Raw genomic sequence first — 20,664 nt, 5'->3', positions numbered from 1 at the left:
AATATAATCACAGCTTCATTTTCTCCTCTCTCAGATTTTCTCCTTTCTCTCAGATTTTCTCCTCTCTCAGATTTTCTCCCCTCTCTCAGATTTTCTCTCCTCTCTCAGATTTTCTCCTCTCTCTCAGATTTTCTCCTCTCTCTCAGATTTTCTCCTCACTCTCAGATTTTCTCCTTTCTCTCAGATTTTCTCCTCTCTCAGATTTTCTCCTCTCTCAGATTTTCTCCCCTCTCTCAGATTTTCTCCCCTCTCTCAGATTTTCTCCTCTCTCTCAGATTTTCTCCTCTCTCTCAGATTTTCTCCTCTCTCTCAGATTTTCTCCTCTCTCAGATTTTCTCCTCGCTCTCAGATTTTCTCCTTTCTCTCAGATTTTCTGCTCTCTCTCAGATTTTCTCCTCTCTCTCAGATTTTCTCCTCTCTCTCAGATTTTCTCCCCTCTCTCAGATTTTCTCCTCTCTCAGATTTTCTCCTCTCTCTCAGATTTTCTCCTCTCTCTCAGATTTTCTCCCCTCTCTCAGATTTTCTCCTTTCTCTCAGATTTTCTCCTCTCAGATTTTCTCCTTTCTCTCAGATTTTCTCCTCTCTCTCAGATTTTCTCCTCTCTCTCAGATTTTCTCCTTTCTCTCAGATTTTCTCCTTTCTCTCAGATTTTCTCCTCGCTCTCAGATTTTCTCCTCTCTCTCAGATTTTCTCCTCTCTCTCAGATTTTCTCCTCTCTCAGATTTTCTCCTTTCTCTCAGATTTTCTCCTCTCTCTCAGATTTTCTCCTTTCTCTCAGATTTTCTCCTCTCTCTCAGATTTTCTCCTTTCTCTCAGATTTTCTCCTTTCTCTCAGATTTTCTCCTCTCTCTCAGATTTTCTCCTCTCTCTCAGATTTTCTCCTTTCTCTCAGATTTTCTCCTCGCTCTCAGATTTTCTCCTCGCTCTCAGATTTTCTCCTCTCTCTCAGATTTTCTCCTCTCTCAGATTTTCTCCTTTCTCTCAGATTTTCTCCTCTCTCTCAGATTTTCTCCTCTCTCTCAGATTTTCTCCTTTCTCTCAGATTTTCTCCTTTCTCTCAGATTTTCTCCTCTCTCTCAGATTTTCTCCTCTCTCTCAGATTTTCTCCTTTCTCTCAGATTTTCTCCTCGCTCTCAGATTTTCTCCTCTCTCTCAGATTTTCTCCTCTCTCTCAGATTTTCTCCTTTCTCTCAGATTTTCTCCTCGCTCTCAGATTTTCTCCTCTCTCTCAGATTTTCTCCTTTCTCTCAGATTTTCTCCTCTCTCAGATTTTCTCCTCTCTCAGATTTTCTCCCCTCTCTCAGATTTTCTCCCCTCTCTCAGATTTTCTCCTCTCTCTCAGATTTTCTCCTCTCTCAGATTTTCTCCTCTCTCAGATTTTCTCCTCTCTCTCAGATTTTCTGCTTTCTCTCAGATTTTCTCCTCTCTCTCAGATTTTCTCCTCTCTCAGATTTTCTCCTCGCTCTCAGATTTTCTCCTTTCTCTCAGATTTTCTGCTCTCTCTCAGATTTTCTCCTCTCTCTCAGATTTTCTCCTCTCTCTCAGATTTTCTCCCCTCTCTCAGATTTTCTCCTCTCTCAGATTTTCTCCTCTCTCTCAGATTTTCTCCTCTCTCTCAGATTTTCTCCCCTCTCTCAGATTTTCTCCTTTCTCTCAGATTTTCTCCTCTCAGATTTTCTCCTTTCTCTCAGATTTTCTCCTCTCTCTCAGATTTTCTCCTCTCTCTCAGATTTTCTCCTTTCTCTCAGATTTTCTCCTTTCTCTCAGATTTTCTCCTCGCTCTCAGATTTTCTCCTCTCTCTCAGATTTTCTCCTCTCTCTCAGATTTTCTCCTCTCTCAGATTTTCTCCTTTCTCTCAGATTTTCTCCTCTCTCTCAGATTTTCTCCTTTCTCTCAGATTTTCTCCTCTCTCTCAGATTTTCTCCTTTCTCTCAGATTTTCTCCTTTCTCTCAGATTTTCTCCTCTCTCTCAGATTTTCTCCTCTCTCTCAGATTTTCTCCTTTCTCTCAGATTTTCTCCTCGCTCTCAGATTTTCTCCTCGCTCTCAGATTTTCTCCTCTCTCTCAGATTTTCTCCTCTCTCAGATTTTCTCCTTTCTCTCAGATTTTCTCCTCTCTCTCAGATTTTCTCCTCTCTCTCAGATTTTCTCCTTTCTCTCAGATTTTCTCCTTTCTCTCAGATTTTCTCCTCTCTCTCAGATTTTCTCCTCTCTCTCAGATTTTCTCCTTTCTCTCAGATTTTCTCCTCGCTCTCAGATTTTCTCCTCTCTCTCAGATTTTCTCCTCTCTCTCAGATTTTCTCCTTTCTCTCAGATTTTCTCCTCGCTCTCAGATTTTCTCCTCTCTCTCAGATTTTCTCCTTTCTCTCAGATTTTCTCCTCTCTCAGATTTTCTGCTCGCTCTCAGATTTTCTGGTCCAAACCTGGTCCAAGCCCTAAATCTAAAGCTGCCGATAATCAAGTAGTTTCACTAGACATTTGTTAATGATGTGATCATTTGTAGATGAGCTGTATGTGAGCCTCAGAATAAGGCGTGACCACCGGGAAACGGTTGCATTTCCACTCATATAAAACCTCTTAATGTGCTGTCTTTACAAAAGCTGTTATTTTATTAATCGTGAAACACGTTAAAATCGATCCAGGGCTTGAACATGTGATCCATTTTGGGCCCAATTACTTCATCCCCCCTCATAACTCAGCGCGTGGGCCTGAACTCCGGAGCTACTCGAAAACACTTTCATTAGCTTTCGGGACCCCGCGGATGAGGCGATGTAAAATTAATTACTCTGGACGTTCAGTTGTGCACCGTCTTCAGGAACAAAGGCAACATGCCATTTGTTTGCCTTGACCGTCGCAGATGCTCAACGCCGCATGCAGTGGCGAGAAGAGGGGGCTCGCTCTCCGCTGCCCGATTAATCATCATGAGGGAGGCTCCAAGTTACATACAACTTTAGTAGTTAACCCCGTCACCCGGTGATCTCACTGCCAAATTGCCGGGGTTGGGAGCGGGATGATAAATACGGCGCAGCTGTGCGCAGGCAGCGGCTAGGCCATGTGGAGACAGACTCACGCTCTCTGGACCTCGTTTGTTTTATGCTGCCTTCATGTGCTGTCCGAATTATCGTAAATACACGTTCCTGACCTAAAAGTTGCACACGAATGTCCCTTCAAGCCATAATTACAAGTAGAAACTTTGGAATCCATTTCTGACAGCCGTGTTTCCGATTTCTACTGGCCTTTATCCGTTCCATGGAGGAACGTACAGTTTAAGTGGTAAATGGTGGGAAATCTTTATTCATCTAAGTGCAACTCACTTACAGTCGTCCCTGTTTAGGCCCTAGACCTTTGCCTTCATCTGTGGTTGCATTATGTATAGTCATATGCAAAGCGGCATTGTGTAAGAAGGAGTATTACTGAGAAAGGAGAAAAGAAACACATTCAAATATGGTGAGTGTGCACTGTTGCAGGTCACCGTTTCAAGCCTGATATAGTCACTTAGAAGTCAGAGACATCGAGTCGAGTTTTTTGGACCACGTTATACGTCTTTACATACTAACGTCAGACGCACAGGCTCAAAAGGAAGGTCCAGCTCGGTGTTTAGGTCGCAAAAACGCAAAATCAGCATGTTACTGATGAAGATACGATGACAACAGCAGATCATTTACTCACATCCTCAGAAGACGCGTCCTTCACCAAGTATTGACTGAGAGTTCTTCTTCAACACACTTGCAATCAGCACATTCATCCACTCATGGACGGGGTTCGGTGTACAACCCACGTTACAGAATGTTCTTCTGCACGTTACATGTAATTACACATCTGCAAATCCTACGTAGTGTAGCTCTAATGTATTGGAAAAAAAAATCATAAAATATAAGATGTGCCATAACTTTTGCACAGGCCAGACTTTGTTTCATTTTTGTTTCCAACATGTTAAATTCAGAAAATGAGCAGTAATTTGTATTTAATTTGTATTTAATAATGTATTTTAATTTGTATTTGTACTTAATGTGTATTAAAATGTGCAGAAGTGTGTTCTCTGTAGAGGGTGTGTTAATGAGGCATGGGAAGAGGGTAAAATTGATCAGCCTAGCTACCAAACAGGCTTGAGCCAATAATCAATATTGAATACTGCAGTAATTGAAAAAGTGCTGATGTTGTGCAAATTCTTGCTCTTTAGGTTTCTTTTGCATGCCTGATTTTTTTTATTGTTTTGTGTTTATTTAGCAAGCACAATGATTTGAATCCATGGTCGGTTAAAAAAAATTAATACAGTAGATAATATTGCACTAATTACAGGCTATACAAACTAAACGTCAACTATTCATCATTTACATTTTGGGCGCTTTGGAAACACTATAACAGATTTTCTGACTGATAGAGAAAGCTGGAGAATATGCAAATGAACCCCCTGGTACAGATCTGAGAGTACAATGGAAGAGCTTGTCCAGAAAAACGGCCAACGCATCAATTCTGCAATATTTTGGCTTCCAACCAAACAAACACAGAGAACGACTGGATGCTAATAGTGTTACATGCCATCTGTGCAGAATACTGTCATTATTGTAAATTACTACGGGTCCAAATCATTAAAAATATTGTTTTCCTGTTTTTATAAAACGAGGTTTAAAGAGTTTGATTAATTATGTAAATATGGTTGAAGTTTTAAAGCGTAACATTAATTTCCCAGTCAATGCAAATCATATAAGAAAATGAAACAAAACAGCCCCTTTAGAATTCAGTTTTTTGTGATGTCATTATATATTTACACGTATCCGGCTATTCAGCCCCATTCATGTAGAGGTTATAAGGCATGTATAAGCTGCCATCTGAATGAGGAACAAAGCAGCACAGCGATGCAGAACTGCGGTTATTTACATGCATCGATTTTAAAGGCACAGTAACTAAAACAGGCTGCTCTCTGGAGGTTGGTGGCAGAACAGAGGATGCTCAGTAAGCTGTTAGCCACCTTGGACAACACCTCACACCCTCTGCATGATACACTGGATGAGTGGAGAAGCTCATTCGTTGGCGTCTGTTACAGCTGCGCTGTGTTAAAGAGCCGTGTGAGGTCTTTCTTACCTCCTTACTGCAGAGACGGTACTGATCTCCTGCTGTCTGCACTGTGACCCACCTCACTGTATCTCCTCTCTGATTAATACACACTGTGCAGTTTATCACAACTATTACTGTACCGACACTTTTCACTGCACTTTACACTACAGTACTGATGCAGCTCAGAGTTAGTGACGTCTATAATCTGTGCTGTTAGACGACCTCGCACCACTCAGTGCCTGCTGACTGTAAATACAGCGAATCTCTCATACGCCATGTAAATATGTAAATAGATAAACTTTTATACTTCATTTTATTTCTCTTGTACTTTAACTTCTATATAGATTTATTTCTATTTTGTATTTTTCTGCATAGCTTATGTGAAATTATATGTCTTGCTACTGAAACACTGCAATTTCCCTCCGGGATCAATAAAGTTTCCTCCTCTCTCTCTCCCCCCCCTCCCTCCCTCCCTCTCTCTTTCTCTCTCTCTCCCTCCCTCTCTCTCCCCCCCTCCCTCCCTCTGTCTTTCTCCCTCCCTCCCTCTCTCTTTCTCCCTTTCTCTCTCTCCCTCTCTCTTTCTCTCTCTCTGTCTCTCTCTCCCCCCACCTCCCTCTCTCTTTCTCCCTCTCTCTTTCTCTCTCTCCCTCCCTCTCCCTCTCTCTTTCTCCCTCTCTCCCCCCTCCCTCTTTCTCCCTCTATCTTTCTCTCTCTCTTCCTCTCCCTCTCTCTCTGTCTCTCTCCCTCCCTCTCCCTCTCTCCCTCTCTCTCTCTCTCTAATTCTAAAGGATAGTGAGGATAGAAAATGGTGTAACAGTGAGTGTGTTTACATTCATGCAATAATCCGATCATAATCAGATTCAATTATCTGATTATTCAAATGGTCATGTAAACAGCATACTCCAAATGATTAGACCGGAGTGTTGTCTATAAATCTGATTAAGAAGTCTGATAAGACTGATAGAGCTGGATTTTAGCTCAGTAATCAGATTTCTCCGTGCTGTAAACTCTGATCAGTCCGTGAAACAGACGCTGGCGCCAGAAATAAGCAGTGTTGGCCCACTTTTGGAGTGACACTGAAACCGACTGCATGCTTGAGGAAATTAAGGATTTAGTCTTCATCTTCTAGATGATGCATGTTCAGGTAAACTGGCTCGATGTTTTAAAAAAGCCGTGGCGTGAAGTTTGAGTTTTACATGACACTAACATCTCGTCTTCTTCTGTGAGTTCATTGGCTGGTTGCAAAGCTGAAATCTGATTACTCACTCCGTTTTCACATCATCGGATTATTCAAGTGCATGTAAATGCTCAAATGATTATAATAGTAATTATAGAAACTGCAGAAATTATTTTGGCACGTAAAACACAAACGTTATAAGTGGACTTTATGGAATATTAGTGGGGCCCTTTATGGAATAAGCTGGTGCTGATGGTAATTACATGGCACTGGTATTGCTATCAGGAGAAATATAAGATATAACATAAAGCTCTATATCACTGACATGTGGAACTGAATTGGGATCGCGGTGATAACAGTTGCCGCAGTAGATCTGCAGACGATTATCATTTCTCTCAGTTTACATTACGTCAAGGCTGAGTTTCTAACCTTAGCTAAAACCACGTTTCCAACCACAACATAAGTAAAAAATGAGCCTCTCCATTGAGGATGTGAAGGCTGCAGTAAATGAGAACAAGGTTGAGAAAAGGGTGTGATGTCTGGTGTGATAGCATGAGCTGGCAGCCTGACACGGAACCGGTTCTTATATACAGTTTCCAAAAATTCCAAATCCATCTTATCGGCGCTCAGAAAAGCCCAACACGCACTAATCCTTGCAGATAGACGCCGCCAGCCCTCGTAAGTGCGGCCTTTAATGCCTAAAATAAATCCGCACTGAGGACGCTCTTAAAGAGCGGCGGGCCTGCCCTTCTGAAGAGGGGAAGAGGGTGTGCGTGAGCTCCAAGACACATCTAAGCCCTTTTCAACATCCATCCAGCAATTTAGCCCTCTTTCAAGTGGAGGAAAACAAACTCACTGTCTCGTCGTCTCCTGTCATTCGCAAAATTCCACAGATTGTGGAGGTCAGGATGATTCCACCACGTTTCATTCAGCCGCTTCTAATCGCAGGCCAACCAGAACCTGTTTTGTTTTGCCTGACCTTATTTCCAGGTATCTTTCTGTCCAGGGTTAAGACAGATGGTGTTTGGTCCACAACCCCGAGTGCATAGCATTGCAAAGGTATAAGCTATTTGAATTTCTAGCCAAAGAGGCATATAAACTTCGTCTCACTGTGCAACCAGGTCACATACTTTCACTCTCCAGAGACCGGCAGGAGGCGGAAAACAAAGAGGGGGAGAGAAACAAAAGTGTTCGGTTCACCAGATGGACAGAGCCGCTGTCACTGTGCATTTTAATTGGACTTTCATAGCTGTATTTTCTTCCCTAACTTGGCTACAACAGGCCCCATCTGATTACACATTATGACAATATTATAACAGATGTCCAGGCCAATAAAGCAAATTCCTGAAGGACTGCATGTAATGTGAGTAATTGATCACTTTTGTCCTCCCTCTCTCTCTCCGTTGCTCTCCGTGTAACAGCATGCTCCTGTTCTACAGATTGCCCCACAGTTGGGACTAGTGTCCATATGGTACACAAGTTTATTGGCTACTTGACTACACTGTTGATGGAGTGCTGCTGTTGCACCGCATGGGACCTGTTGGAGGAATTGTTACGCGATGTCACAAACTACTAGCGCTTTTATTTTTTTTTTTACAGCGCGGCACAAAAAGAATCCATCTTTCCGCCATTAAAGCCCGAGCCTCTGGCACCGGACCAGCGAGATTCGCCAGGAAGTCCCTTTACGCTAGCTAAACCACAGGTTTCAGTTTACAGCCTTGTAACTCTCTAACAGCATCTACATATTTATTATGATGCAAAAATGGTCCTACAAGGGGCAATAAGAAGGATGGTGCTCTGTAGCTGCACAAATAGTAAAAGGGTCAATGAATTTAGGGTAGTGGTCATATACGGCCCTGTAAAAGAACATTAGACAGCTTCATGAGTGAAAATAAAGCAGAATAAACTGTGGTGTAAATTTAAGCGCTGAGGTTCAGGCGCATATGGTCTACAGTAAGAGAGAAACTGCCTATCAAAAGTTTGGGGACGCCTTCGCGTCTTTGAGTTTTGTTCGTCAGGTTGCGACGTTAAACAACAGCGGTGCACTGACACACTATTATTTTCAGTGTTTGTGTTAAAACATGTTTTATTTCTACAGAGCTCTAATTAAGGACCATATATTGTTATAATTAAAGTCCTTATAATTAAGGACTTGTTACCTCACTTTTCCCCCGTTTTTTGCCACTATACATCCTTTAACTGCTGCTGCACTCAGCCCTATAAAACAAGACATATACCTTGCATAATGCAAGGTTTACAGGTATGATTGTGTGTGTGTGTGTGTGTGTGTGTGTGTGATGGTCCAAGTGCGATGGTAGGAATGCCTGTTTTATTTTATTTAGTACTGTAAAATGTCAGGTACTTGTGCACTGTGAGCTCCTGTAACCTAAACCAAATTCCTTGTATGTGTAAGCAAACCTGGCCAATGAAACTTGATTCTGATTGATTTGTAAGTGACTTCAGAAAAAAAGATCTCATTTGCATGTGGATGTGTAATTAACATAAGCCCGCTTTACTCTGATAGGCCAGACGCCTAGTTTTGATCGCTGAAAATTTCACGAAAATTATTTCCGTGAAATACAGCAAGTGACAGATGTGCATCATTTGCTCATCAGTTATTTAAATACGTGGAATTCTGAAATGAATACACCATAACTAAGCAAACAATATCACTTATGTAAATATTAGTGACAATATTAAAGACAGTGTTACTTTGGGAGCGAAGCCAAAGTCCACATCCTTCATCTGACTGCTGACGTCAGCACTCTTATTCTACAGGGTATAAATTGGTTTGTCCAAAATTATTCAGTAACTGCATTAAATAATTGAACATTTATTTTTTCTTAAAGTTCCCCTCAAATTTTATGATCTACACACATCACTACATGCTCACAATTCACTGCTGAAAGCCAAAAATCTGCGCCGCTCTTTGTGTTGTTCTCTAAAAGTGATGTTTCCAGATCAGATCACTGAAGAGACGCCGTCTGTTTATAGTTTAGAGCCCAGATTTGGGGAAAAACGGGTCGACTTTCAGTAGAAAAACAAAGTTCAGCTTCTTTTATTATAAGGGTTTAAAATGACGTCACCGTCTATTAGACTGGAGAGAAGAGCTACAGCCTCACACGACGCCCAGCTTCTGAATGGAGCTTATGGAGTATGAACGTTATGAAGAACATGACCAAGTGTGTTTTGGAGCCACCGGTGGTCCCGAGGAGTTTAAGAGGCTAAATCACTTTTGGGACAACAGAATTTCAGAGTGTGCTTTTAACACTTGTTTAGAAAAGAAAACTCAGGTATTTTATTTATTTATTTATTTTTTACTAAATCAAGTCAAATTTATTTGTAGCGCTTTTTACAGCTGATGTTGTCACAAAGCAGCTTCACAGAATTGCAGCAAAGACAAAGTTTTAACAAGACTGTAAAACCCCCAGGTGGGCAAGTCAGGGGGGCGACAGGGGCCAGGAGAACCTCCCTCAGAGCTGAGGAAGAAACCTTGGGAGGAACCAAGGCTCAACAGGGGGGACCCGTCCTCCTCTGGTCAGACTGCCTACAAGTGATTATACTACTAATATTAATAGCAGTAGTATTAGTAGTAGGAATAGCTGGGAGTCCATGAGAACATCAGTGTAGTTTTCCAGGCAGCTAGTCCAAGGAAGGTGGTAAAACTAGTACACACACTTTGATGTGTGTTGTAGCTATAGTTCTTTTTTTCTGCAGATGTTAATGCAGAGTTACTTTATATTTGATTAACCTTTTAAAACGTTTAGACAGCCTTCCAGTTGTAGAGTCTCAGAACATAACTCGTTAGTGTTAGGCAGGCAAGGAATTGTCATCATAAATGATTTGACCTGTGGCCTCATCGTGAAAGTCATGTCTGAAGTATGCAAAACAACATCCAGATAAGCCAGAGGCACTTTGGAAATATGTGCTGTGGACTGAAGAAGTAGGAATAGAATTCTTCAGCCACTTTTTTCTGGAGAAAAAAAGGAGCAGCATTTGATGAAAAGTACACCTTGCCAACTGTTAAGCAAAGGGGACCTTTAGCACTTCGGTATTGTGTGGCACTCAGTGGCAAAGGAAACATGGGTAGATGGTAAAATGGATTCAGCTGATTATATCAACAAATTCTGGAAACAAAAGAAAATGGCAAAGGTAAAACGAGGCTGGCAGCCCAGTAAAACTTCAATTCCACCATGAACTACTTCAAGAGACGCAGAGCTGAAGCTGCTGGACTGGCCCTCACATCCCCCCGACTCAAACATCACTGAAAAACTGCATGCAGATCTGGCAGAACTTGAAGTGTACTGCAAGGAAGAGTGGCTGAAGATTCCTTCAACGAGAATAAAAAGACGTTCAGTTGGCTGTAAAAAGCATCTGCCAGCTGTGATATCTTCCCAATAAGGTTTTACTAAGTACTGACTTAGTAGGGTGTCCAAACTTTTATATATATCACAATTATTATTTTATTCTTTCTATTTTTAAATGCATCAAATATAAGCTAACTAAAATGTACATTAACATTTGCAGAATAAAGGGCCTCATTCACAAATATCTTCCTGAGTTTTTCCTTAAATGTGTTCTTGAGAAAGGTCCTGAGAATCTACGTCAGATCCATTAAACCGCAGAACTGTGCGCTGTGTAGATAAGAAGACACTGCTACATGTCAAAATCTTTGTAAAAACTGCATAAGTGGATTTTAAGAAGACATTTCTTCTTAAAAACTGTTGTTGAACAAGGCCCAATATTATTATTATTTTTAATGTATTAATTTTTATTAGTTTGCTGCATAGTGTGACGTTGTGGTGGAGCGATGAGGAGGCGGACGCGTGTGCAAAGAAAAGCGAGATTTTTTAAGGGTGAATCCAGGTTCAGGGTCAAGACGGAGAAAAGGAGGGACAGACATGACAAAAGAAACACAGAGTAGAAACACACAATGGACTAAACAGTTCAAACACTTCATAGAAACAGTACAAACAATACAATACAAAGACCAACAAACAAGGAGGGAAAACACAGGGCTTAAATACAAGAGGGCTAACAAGGGATAACAGGACACAGGTGGAAATCACAGGTGGCAACAATCAGGGGAGGAGTCAGAAAACAAGGGGGCCGGACTGGGAAGGAATCAAAACAAAGAAAGCAGATGGACTAAACCAAAACAAAAAGCACATGGAAGGCTGGGAGGGGCCAATCGTGACAGAGTGTGTTTACTTCTTCTCACTTCACAAATCAACAAAATATGTGGCCAGACGTACCAAATGTTTTGCAAATAATTGAGGACGTTTCCCTGACGTTGCAGGGGAGTTCTTTAGTAAAGAAAAACAGAACCATGAAAATTTTGCATCAGGAAAGTGTTCCTCAGATTGTTGGAGAATGTCCTACAATGTCCTACCTGGAGATGGTCCTACATAGCACCCTTTTCTAAAGGGTTCCATATAGCACCAAAAAGGGTTCCACTATTGTTACAAGGCCAAGAACCCCTTTTTGGTACTATATGGAACCCTTTTTGCTAAGAGTGCAGACACTGGGACTAGCAATATTCAGCACAGAGTTTTGTTGGCGATATGGCAAAAATATCTTCCTAAGTTTCGTCTTACGTCTCGTCACCACATCGGATTAAAAACCCTGATGCCTTCAAAGCCAAAACCGGACCACCCCCTCCCGACCTGATGGCAATGGTCAAAACTCGAACTGTACCTCGAGCCCTTTGAGCTTCGAGTACAGCTCAGCTTGACCTGCCATCCTTCAAGATGCGTGGAAGAGAAGCATCGAGACTGTTCTCTGTCCTGGCGACCGGGTGGTGGAACGAACTCCCGCTGGCTGTCCGAACAGCAGAGTCTCTCACGGTCCTCAAAAGCAGTCACGTCTCTTTATACAGCACTGAGTTTAGTGCTTATTGTAGTGTATTGTACTGCACTTACTGAAATGTATTGCGCTGTTGTGTTTAACTCTGGGCATCAATATGGACTTCTGTTTCTAGCAGTATCTGAGCTCAGGACCGGCTTTCTCTCTAATCTATTCGTAACCAGCAGAAATACTTTCTCTATGAAGCACTTCTTGTCAGTCACTCTGGATAAGAGCGCCTGCTAAATGCTGTAGATGTAAATGTAAATATAGTATCACCACACTTTAGGACATTTTCATGAAATGCTATTACTACATTTAGTTTTCTGAGGTTTGATGAGTTGGAACAGAAAAAAGGACCCATAGTGCCATTTTTTATACAATTCTATGAAAAACTGGTGATTTTTATTCAACGTCTCACACACTGTACTGCACTAAATCCAGCTGAACAGGACTAATTACTGTAACGAAATATGCAGTGGGTCATGGTTCTTTAAGCAAAGACGACATGCATTTATCGCAATAAACGATACGATAAATATCATATCGCCCACCCCTACCACAGCGTCACCAGATCAGCTGCAGAGATCGAACACATCATAAAACACGCCCTCTGTGAAGCCTCTACTTTTCTTTCTCTTACTTAACAAAGGTCTCTTTTCCTCCCTAAACCCTCCCTTAGACATTGGAAACCAGTATTAAATTCAGAGCGAGTAATATCTGTGGGTACGGCAGCAGAAATTCATCACTCACCTATTAAACTGGCCATGGAGGCGGTGTTGATTATCTTGCCATAGCCTTGCTTCAGCATGACACGCCCGGCTGCCTGAGGCAGTAATTTAAGGGAGAAAAGAGACAAATGCGCTTTCAGAGGCACGCCACAGTATTGACACCTTTACTAATCAGACCACAGCAACGTCTGGCGGGAAAAGAAGAGCGCACCCTCAACTACGGAGACAGAAAGAAGCAAAAAGTGTCAGGAAACATGTCTGAGCTCATTTAAAAGTCTGTAAGACATCTCCATCAGCTTTCACTGTGGTGTAATTCACCTGGCTGTGGATTATCTAATGGCTTACATTTTTCCTTTTCCTTGCTCCAAAACACCTGATCCATTTCTTACATGTCCAAAAGGGTCTTGCTGATATATGAGAGTGATTAGAATTCAGTTCTACCAAAAACAGTTATAGCTTTTCTAGAATTTGGGCCGCCCAATAAGGACAAAACACCATATTACACTTATATTGCCATATATTGCGAGTGCAGTATGATTCACAATATATTAAAATGAACTGGTGACCCTTTATTAGAGATTGGCCTGCACTGTTCTGACCGAAATGTCTGTTTCTTGGATGATATGAACGCCGTAACACAACAAAACGCCACATCTGGAACACCTGGGGTTCCCAGAATGCTCACAGCGCAGTCAGGCTGATTCGTTAACAATTCATATAAAATACAGTACTGTGCAAAAGTCTTAAGCCATTTTTTGAAAAGAATTTGTCTCAGCAGTGTGGTGCTTGTAAAAACACTATATGGCATTAGAATATAGACGATGTTCTCGGAAAAAACCTCGTATCTCCAAAATGGTAACTTTACAGGAGAAGGAAAACACTTACTTTACTCTTAATGTAAACAAATGGAACCAGAATTATTTCAATAATTATTTTGGGCTGTTTCTTTTGGTCCATTCATCATGAAAGTTACACACAATGTAAATGACAAAAATGAAAATATGAGGTTTTCTTCTGACAGCAGCGATATGTGAAAACAAACCGAAATTTATCAATTTTAATAAAATGAATGTCTAGTGAGCTGGTTAGGAGAACACGGGTTTAGTTTAGTTTTAGTTTTAGTGCCCGACAGATTATCTACAGATGTTCAAATTGTCCACAAACTATCTGTTGAAGCTCAGATGATTCTAAACTATGGTGGGGTTAGGGTTGGGATTTGGACCAGGGTTAGTGCTAGGACTAGGGTGAGGTTTGGGTTTAGGTTTCGGGTTAAGGTTAAGGTTAGATTTAGGATTAGAGCAGGTTTAGAGTTAAAGACCAGGTCAATGTAGTGGATATTTAGTCGAATGTAACTTGAAAGTAAATTTAGTCTCTACAAAGCGTCTGAAGTGGACTGTCCAGATAAAGTGTTACCCAAACTCCCTCAGCAGCACACTTCAGTTAACCCTTTCATACAAGGTGCCTTTACATGTGGACAGATCATTTGAGCCCACTTGATTGGTAAAGTTGGTAGCAACCTCCAAATGACTTGTTGGTTCGACTGCCTTTATATGTGAACATTATGTGTCCTAATATTTAATGCGTCCACATTCGAACCGTACTGTCACGTCTTAGTAACGCTCGTTTGAACGTGCTGTTAGTCATAAATAACATCATTTGTGTATTTATTTTAAATAATTTATGCATGAAAGCGTGAGATAAAGAAGTGCCAGACCACTTCAGTGTGAGTGGGCGGGGCTAAGCTGCTACACTCCGAAAGGGTGGATTTATGGAAACCTTACAATAACATTGCAAAAACAGCAACACAGGTCAATTTTGAGGAACTACGTCAAGCTCTTTTATAAAAAATATAAAAATAAATTAATTAAAAAATAGACAAATGTGGTTTTCCATGATATGGGCCCCTTAATATTATTTATTTTTATTCTTTGTGTTTTTATTAGCAATTGCAGAAATGCATAACTGACCAATAAAACAGCATTTTTTTTTTAAATATATATTTCTTACGTGCCTAAACCTTTTGCACAGTACTACAGGGTGAGTCAAAAGTCAGGACACCGTTTTTTTTTATTTTTTCATGCTGTCACAAGCCTCCACGCTGCGGTGCGGAAGGCGGTGTCTGTTGCGGATTTTCTCAGCATACACAGTTTGTTTGAGATGACCCCAGAGATAAAAGTCGATCATAAAATAAAAAATAAAATAAAATAAAACATGTCCTGTGATTTTTGACTCGCCCTGTATATTTGGCAGCCCGACTCTGAATCATCTAAAGGCCTAAAAACCGTATTTTCAGTTCCTGTTCCTCTCTCAAGGACACTGATCCATTATAATCCGGTTGTTGATGTAGTGATTAGCAGCATATACCAGTGATGATTTATAAAAGAAGCCATTGTGCAACGACTTACATAATCTACGCAACTGACTCTGCGCGTTCCTCAGAAAAGCCGTTAGACTGAGTCGGAATGAATGCAGCGTCTGTGTAATTATATTGAGAGGAATACCTGGCAACACATGAATGCTCCTCTGAGATTAACATTAAAGGTTTGGTCCCATTCACTGAGGCTGGTGTCTTCGCTTGCGGAGTTCATGTTGATACCTGCGTTGTTGCAGGCGATGTGAACCGCACCCCACTTAGAGATAATGCTGTCAATCATCTTTTCAACATCCTCTGGCTTGCTGATGTCTGCAGCCAGTGCCATGCTTGAAATCCCTGCATTTGGGACGAGAACTGTAATTATAATGTAATTGTTGTAGCATATAACTATAATAATAGAATTAATTTAATAACTATATAATATTCCATACACATCAGTCTGCCTGGGAAAAACATATGCATTTGAATGTATTACATGATGCAGTAATACAAAAATATTACAACTAAACAGGATTTTAAAGCTACATACAATAAATCATACATAATAAATAAATATATAATATGTATATCCTAAAAAAGTATACTACTCTATATATTATTGGCAGTCAATACAGAATATGGATTATGTTGTTTACAAACAATAATAATGTAACCAAAGGAACCAGAAACAAGACCAAATTTAAACAATTTAGTCCTTAAAATATGGGGCTTTGTTTCTGAATAACATAAGAAATAAAATTTAAAAAGCGAATTTTTAAATATAATGAATGAGTGAATGACACTCGGAGCACCGGAGACACAGGATGTTATTCTGTTCTCTGATAAAAGGGCTCCATCTGCTGGAAAAAGCAGAAAATTCACTCTGATGCTACATTTAAAAGGGAATTAGACAGATAATAAAAAGAACCCTGTATAATTTAATATATAAGATATAAACAGAGTCATTCAGAGTGACTTGATGTCAGATGCTCTGTTCTAGAGAAGCTGACTGGGTCAGTATCGTTCACAGTGGTGGGGATAGGAACCAGACGTCTGAAAGGTTTAATACATACAATTATTGGTGAAAAGAAAAGTTATGAATACAGTGCCTAATGTCTTATTAACGGTAGTTTTGAGAAGATTTATCACCTAAAACATTTTTATATGGTAACAGGTGAAGAAGTGCATGCAGGATGGTGTCAGGAAAAACAGACTTCCACTATTTTACCATCATCACTGTTACATGTAGAACCCAGGTGACACGTGGAGGTTCACTGGTGTTTTGGATAGTAAATATAATGGCTTATGTTTGTCTTGTAGACTTTAAGACCCCCCCCCCTTTTTATATTAAAAAAAATTATATTTATATATTTTTTAAATATTTTATATCATGTCATCGCCTTAAAGCAATTTGTCTGTAAAGCACTTTGAGCTGCCACAGGCATGAAAAGTGCTATATAAATAAAAATATTATATTATTATTATTATTGTTTATTAATAATCATACAGATATAAGGTGCTGTGGTACCACAACCACCCAACCCCTTCCACCCACCACAACAAGGCAGAAGAAGTAAAGAAAAAAAAAGATCAACAGCGGACAAACTGGACAGGACAGGACAGACAAACAACATTTAACCAAACAGTAAACAGGGTAAACATAAGTCCTTCTCCTTTTTCCCGCTATAATTATAATGGTATTTATCAACTTCTGTGTATGTGGAAAGATAAATCAGCTCTCAGGATATTGTGAAAACTGACCAGGTTTGCTTGAATGAGTTTGTATTATTTTTGCTGCAAGTCTTCCCAGATGGCAGTGATCCATTAGGAGGTTAAGCTGTTCAATGCTTTATTGAAATGTTGGTTCTGTCCTTCGAGTTTAGTGGTATAACTTTTTTTGCCAGTGGTAAATAACATTAATATAAAGGATTTGAGTGCTAAAGGTGAAGAAAGATGCTACAGTGGGACATAAATGGTCAGCAAGGCCCAAAATCTCTGACCCCTGGATTCTATCAACACCACTGTAGCTTCTCTACAATGAATCATTCACATCAGACCTCGCTGAATGACTCGGTTTACATCTCAACCATTTAATGATGCAGAAATTTTAAGAAACGAGTGGAATTCATTTTCAAGCCATATCAGGTGTATTGAGTTCTGGAGCTGGCTCTCCAGCGTCCAGCACACGTTGGTGGTTTCATTGTTCAAACATTCCAGATTCATCTCATCTGCTGTGTTTGAACAGTGAGGATATACTCGACCCTTCGGGACAGAACTCAATTCCCCTGCTCTATAAACATAAAAGCAACACAGACCTTTCAGACCGAGTTCCTGGGTCACTCTCTCTGCCTTGCCTTTGTCCATGTCTACGATAGCCACTTTGGCTCCAGCCTCCCCCAGAGCGTGAGCAAAGGCTCTGCCGATCCCCTGACCTGCACCCGTCACGTAGGCCACCTTTCCATCCAAACGCAGCCTGGACAGGATCGTCTTCCCCTGCACACCTCGGAACACTTCATCATAGGTCACTGTGTTCTGTCAGTCAAAAGGCAGGGAATTTTAGATGAAGATTATGTTATGAGACAGTTTGTGTTATGAACCTAATAGAGATAGAATGCCAATTTAATTGGTCTAGATATATAACAGAATCACAGAACATTTAATAACACTAACTACAAATAAAACAGAAATAAGACAAGTAAACCAGTACTTTGGGTCGGCGTTACCTGCGCGTCCATCTCTGGGGAGTAAGGAACTCTTCGGATAATCGTGACACCATCCCTCAGCGGAATCACAACCTTTTTTGAGCAAAGATAAACAATCGGAAGAAGGCTGAAATCTTCACCTTATTGTGTTTAATGCTGGAAAATATCTGGCATCCCATTATTAAGATTATTGGGTTACTGAACTTCAAAGGGCAGGTCCAATTATGTGAATAAACCTCATGCGGTCTTTGTTAAATGCAACGTAATGTGAGTGATTATTGAGCAAAACCTTTGTTGGATGATAGTCCATTTAACCCTTAAAATCCCAGGCTTATTACATAATAAGGCCGATCATTTAGTAACTACAGGGGCTTCAATGCGAACCGGATGAGCTGTTCTGGGGTCAGAAGTGCACTGTTGAAAATGAGAGGTCAGCTCAACTCATAATGATATAGCAACTGATTCCATGGCTTTTCTTGAGTTGATTCAACTTGAGAACACCAGAGTTCACTCAAGTCAAACTTCTTAGTTGAGTCAAAAGCTTTTTTAGTTCTGCATCTCGGTTAGGTAAATAAAATGGACTTGTTTTTTATACTCAACTTACAGGACTCTTTCCATCACACAATCCTGCTGAATTTCCTCTTGAATACGCACTTATGGATGGCTATGGCCTCGCTGGGGCTCAAACTCACAGCCTTCTGTTTGAGTGACGGCTTAGTCCACTACACCACGTCAGGAACACGTGAAGCAATTCAGATTTTGTGTCTATAAATGTTTAATACACTGGAGAAAATATTTGTTTTAACTTTAACTTAAAACCGGTCTCATTGGTACGACTGTGTAATAATTCATCCCAACATCAGGAGATTGTGAGTTTGAATCCCAGCACCATAGCCGTCCATAGCCGAGTACCATAGCTGTCCATATCCAGAAGCCCCAGAACAAAATATGCCAGATGGGACTGTGTGATGGAAGGAGCGCCAGCTAGTGGAGAAAATGAGTAAAAAAACACAAGTTCAGTTTTGTTTATCTGACTGAGATGCAGAGCTAGAAACAGTAGCTGGGAGAACTTTGGACTCAACAAAGTTTGAGTTGTGTGAACTCTGGTGTCCTCAAGTTGAGTCAACTCACGAAAAGCCACGTAATCAGTTACCAAATCATTTTAAGTTACAGTGTGTATAAACTTTAGGCCTGCCAGTGCTCCCCGAACCATTTACGGCTTTAAATGCTACTGTTCATGGTCCACTCCTCCTGAAGTAGCTTCACCAAACTTAAGTAGATCTATTATAACTAATTACTTCTCCTAACTAATTACGTAGCTGAAAGTCAACTTGAATGGGAAATCACGCATTCTTCTTCCGTACCGTGACACATTCCTAAGTGAAACACGGAATCAGGGAAGATTACTAATCTAGCTGAGCGTTTTCAATCAGTGATGGGAACGCTGGCATGGAAAAACCAGATGAAATACTCACTGGCCATTTTATTAGAAACACCTACCATATGTCGAGTTTGGTTATTAACGATTAGGCTTTATGGTGGTCCCTTTCCACTCATGGATGGAGCAGAAGACAGCTGATAACATTCAGTAGCAGAAGGTAAACCTAAAAAGCGCACCTGTGTGGTAGACTTGAGTATTTCATGTGGTCTTTTCATTATTTTGATCACTCACTGTAGGTTTGGGGGGGGAAGATGTTTAAGAGGCAAGGCAAAAGTGAGAGAACAATAATTTTATCGTTTGAATCATATAATATTAACATGAGCAGGAACATGAACTAACATTATAAAATAGTCCAATTTAAGGTCGAGTTTAAGGACCCATAGACTACTTGTTTTCTATTTCATTCTTTTCTGTGGGGGGTCAACTTATATCCTCTGTGGTTTTATGTACAAAAAACAGGCATCATTTATTTTCACATAACCATTTTCCAATCTTATTTTTTTTTATGCCTTAAAATTAAACAGGCTGTTTTTTGTTACCAGTTCTATAGAAAAATATATGTAAATGATCTCTGTTTTGACTGGCTGATTTGTGTTGTGCTTCATTCTAAAAGTAGTTGAATAGTGTGCTGAATCACTAGTTATGACTTCAGCGTGAATGGCCGGAGCTAACCTGCTGTGGACTGAATAGGGGATATAAGCAAATGCATTGGTTTATCTTGTCATCACAGAAAGTTTTTCATATAGCTCAGTTTCTATATATGGATTGTACATACTGGAAAATGAGCGGTACGTTTTAAAACTTTAGCAATGTGTATATATTACATAAAACTGTTATTTCAATAAAAATGAGGAAAATTTGATTTTTCATGATACAGACTCTTTAACTATGAAGAGCAGACTCTATACTTACTCTATACTCTATACTCAGTAGCAGATAAGCAGATGTAGTGCCCCCTGTGAATAGCACCCATTATGAACACCACAGAATAGTGGTTATTATTGTATTATGCTGTATTATTATAAAAGAGACTGAAACACTGACCTGCTCTACTCGTGGGTCGCTGGCAACAAACTGGTTGAACTCTCTCAGTGTCAGTCCATTCTGGTCTGTTGTGTCATTCAGGTAAACTGTCCCTTTAAACAGGGCGTTGTCCACACACAGCACTCCGTCCATGCGCAGCAGGTTGTTGTCCAGCAAGAACGTGTAGTAGCTGAGGTAGTTGTTTTTGTCTGCGTCAATGAACACCATGTCAAACTGCTCACCTGCCCTGGCAAACTCCTGCAAAAATGCAAGGTTAGAAAAAAAAAAACACATATTCAAACTTTTACGGCAGATTTTTGCTCCAAACACGCAACCAG

General features: G+C 40.4%; 1 protein-coding gene across 1 annotated transcript in view; it reads right to left on the bottom strand.

Annotated features, from left to right (window-relative positions):
- zgc:113054 (uncharacterized protein LOC541322 homolog) overlaps positions 1-20,664 on the bottom strand; it is a 31,266-nt gene that overhangs the window by 3,993 nt on the left and 6,609 nt on the right. The window contains exons 5-9 of the mRNA XM_017691776.2: positions 20,348-20,584; positions 17,884-17,955; positions 17,476-17,692; positions 15,309-15,517; positions 12,830-12,902 (exon numbers count right to left, since the gene is read on the bottom strand). Coding sequence (XP_017547265.1) covers positions 12,830-12,902; positions 15,309-15,517; positions 17,476-17,692; positions 17,884-17,955; positions 20,348-20,584 — 808 coding nt within the window. The remainder of the gene's footprint in view (positions 1-12,829; positions 12,903-15,308; positions 15,518-17,475; positions 17,693-17,883; positions 17,956-20,347; positions 20,585-20,664) is intronic.

The sequence above is a fragment of the Pygocentrus nattereri genome, chromosome 26, assembly GCF_015220715.1.
Source record: "Pygocentrus nattereri isolate fPygNat1 chromosome 26, fPygNat1.pri, whole genome shotgun sequence".
Lineage (NCBI taxonomy): Eukaryota > Metazoa > Chordata > Actinopteri > Characiformes > Serrasalmidae > Pygocentrus > Pygocentrus nattereri.
Note: the sequence above shows the minus strand (reverse complement) of the source record. Positions and strands in the feature narration are given on the sequence as shown.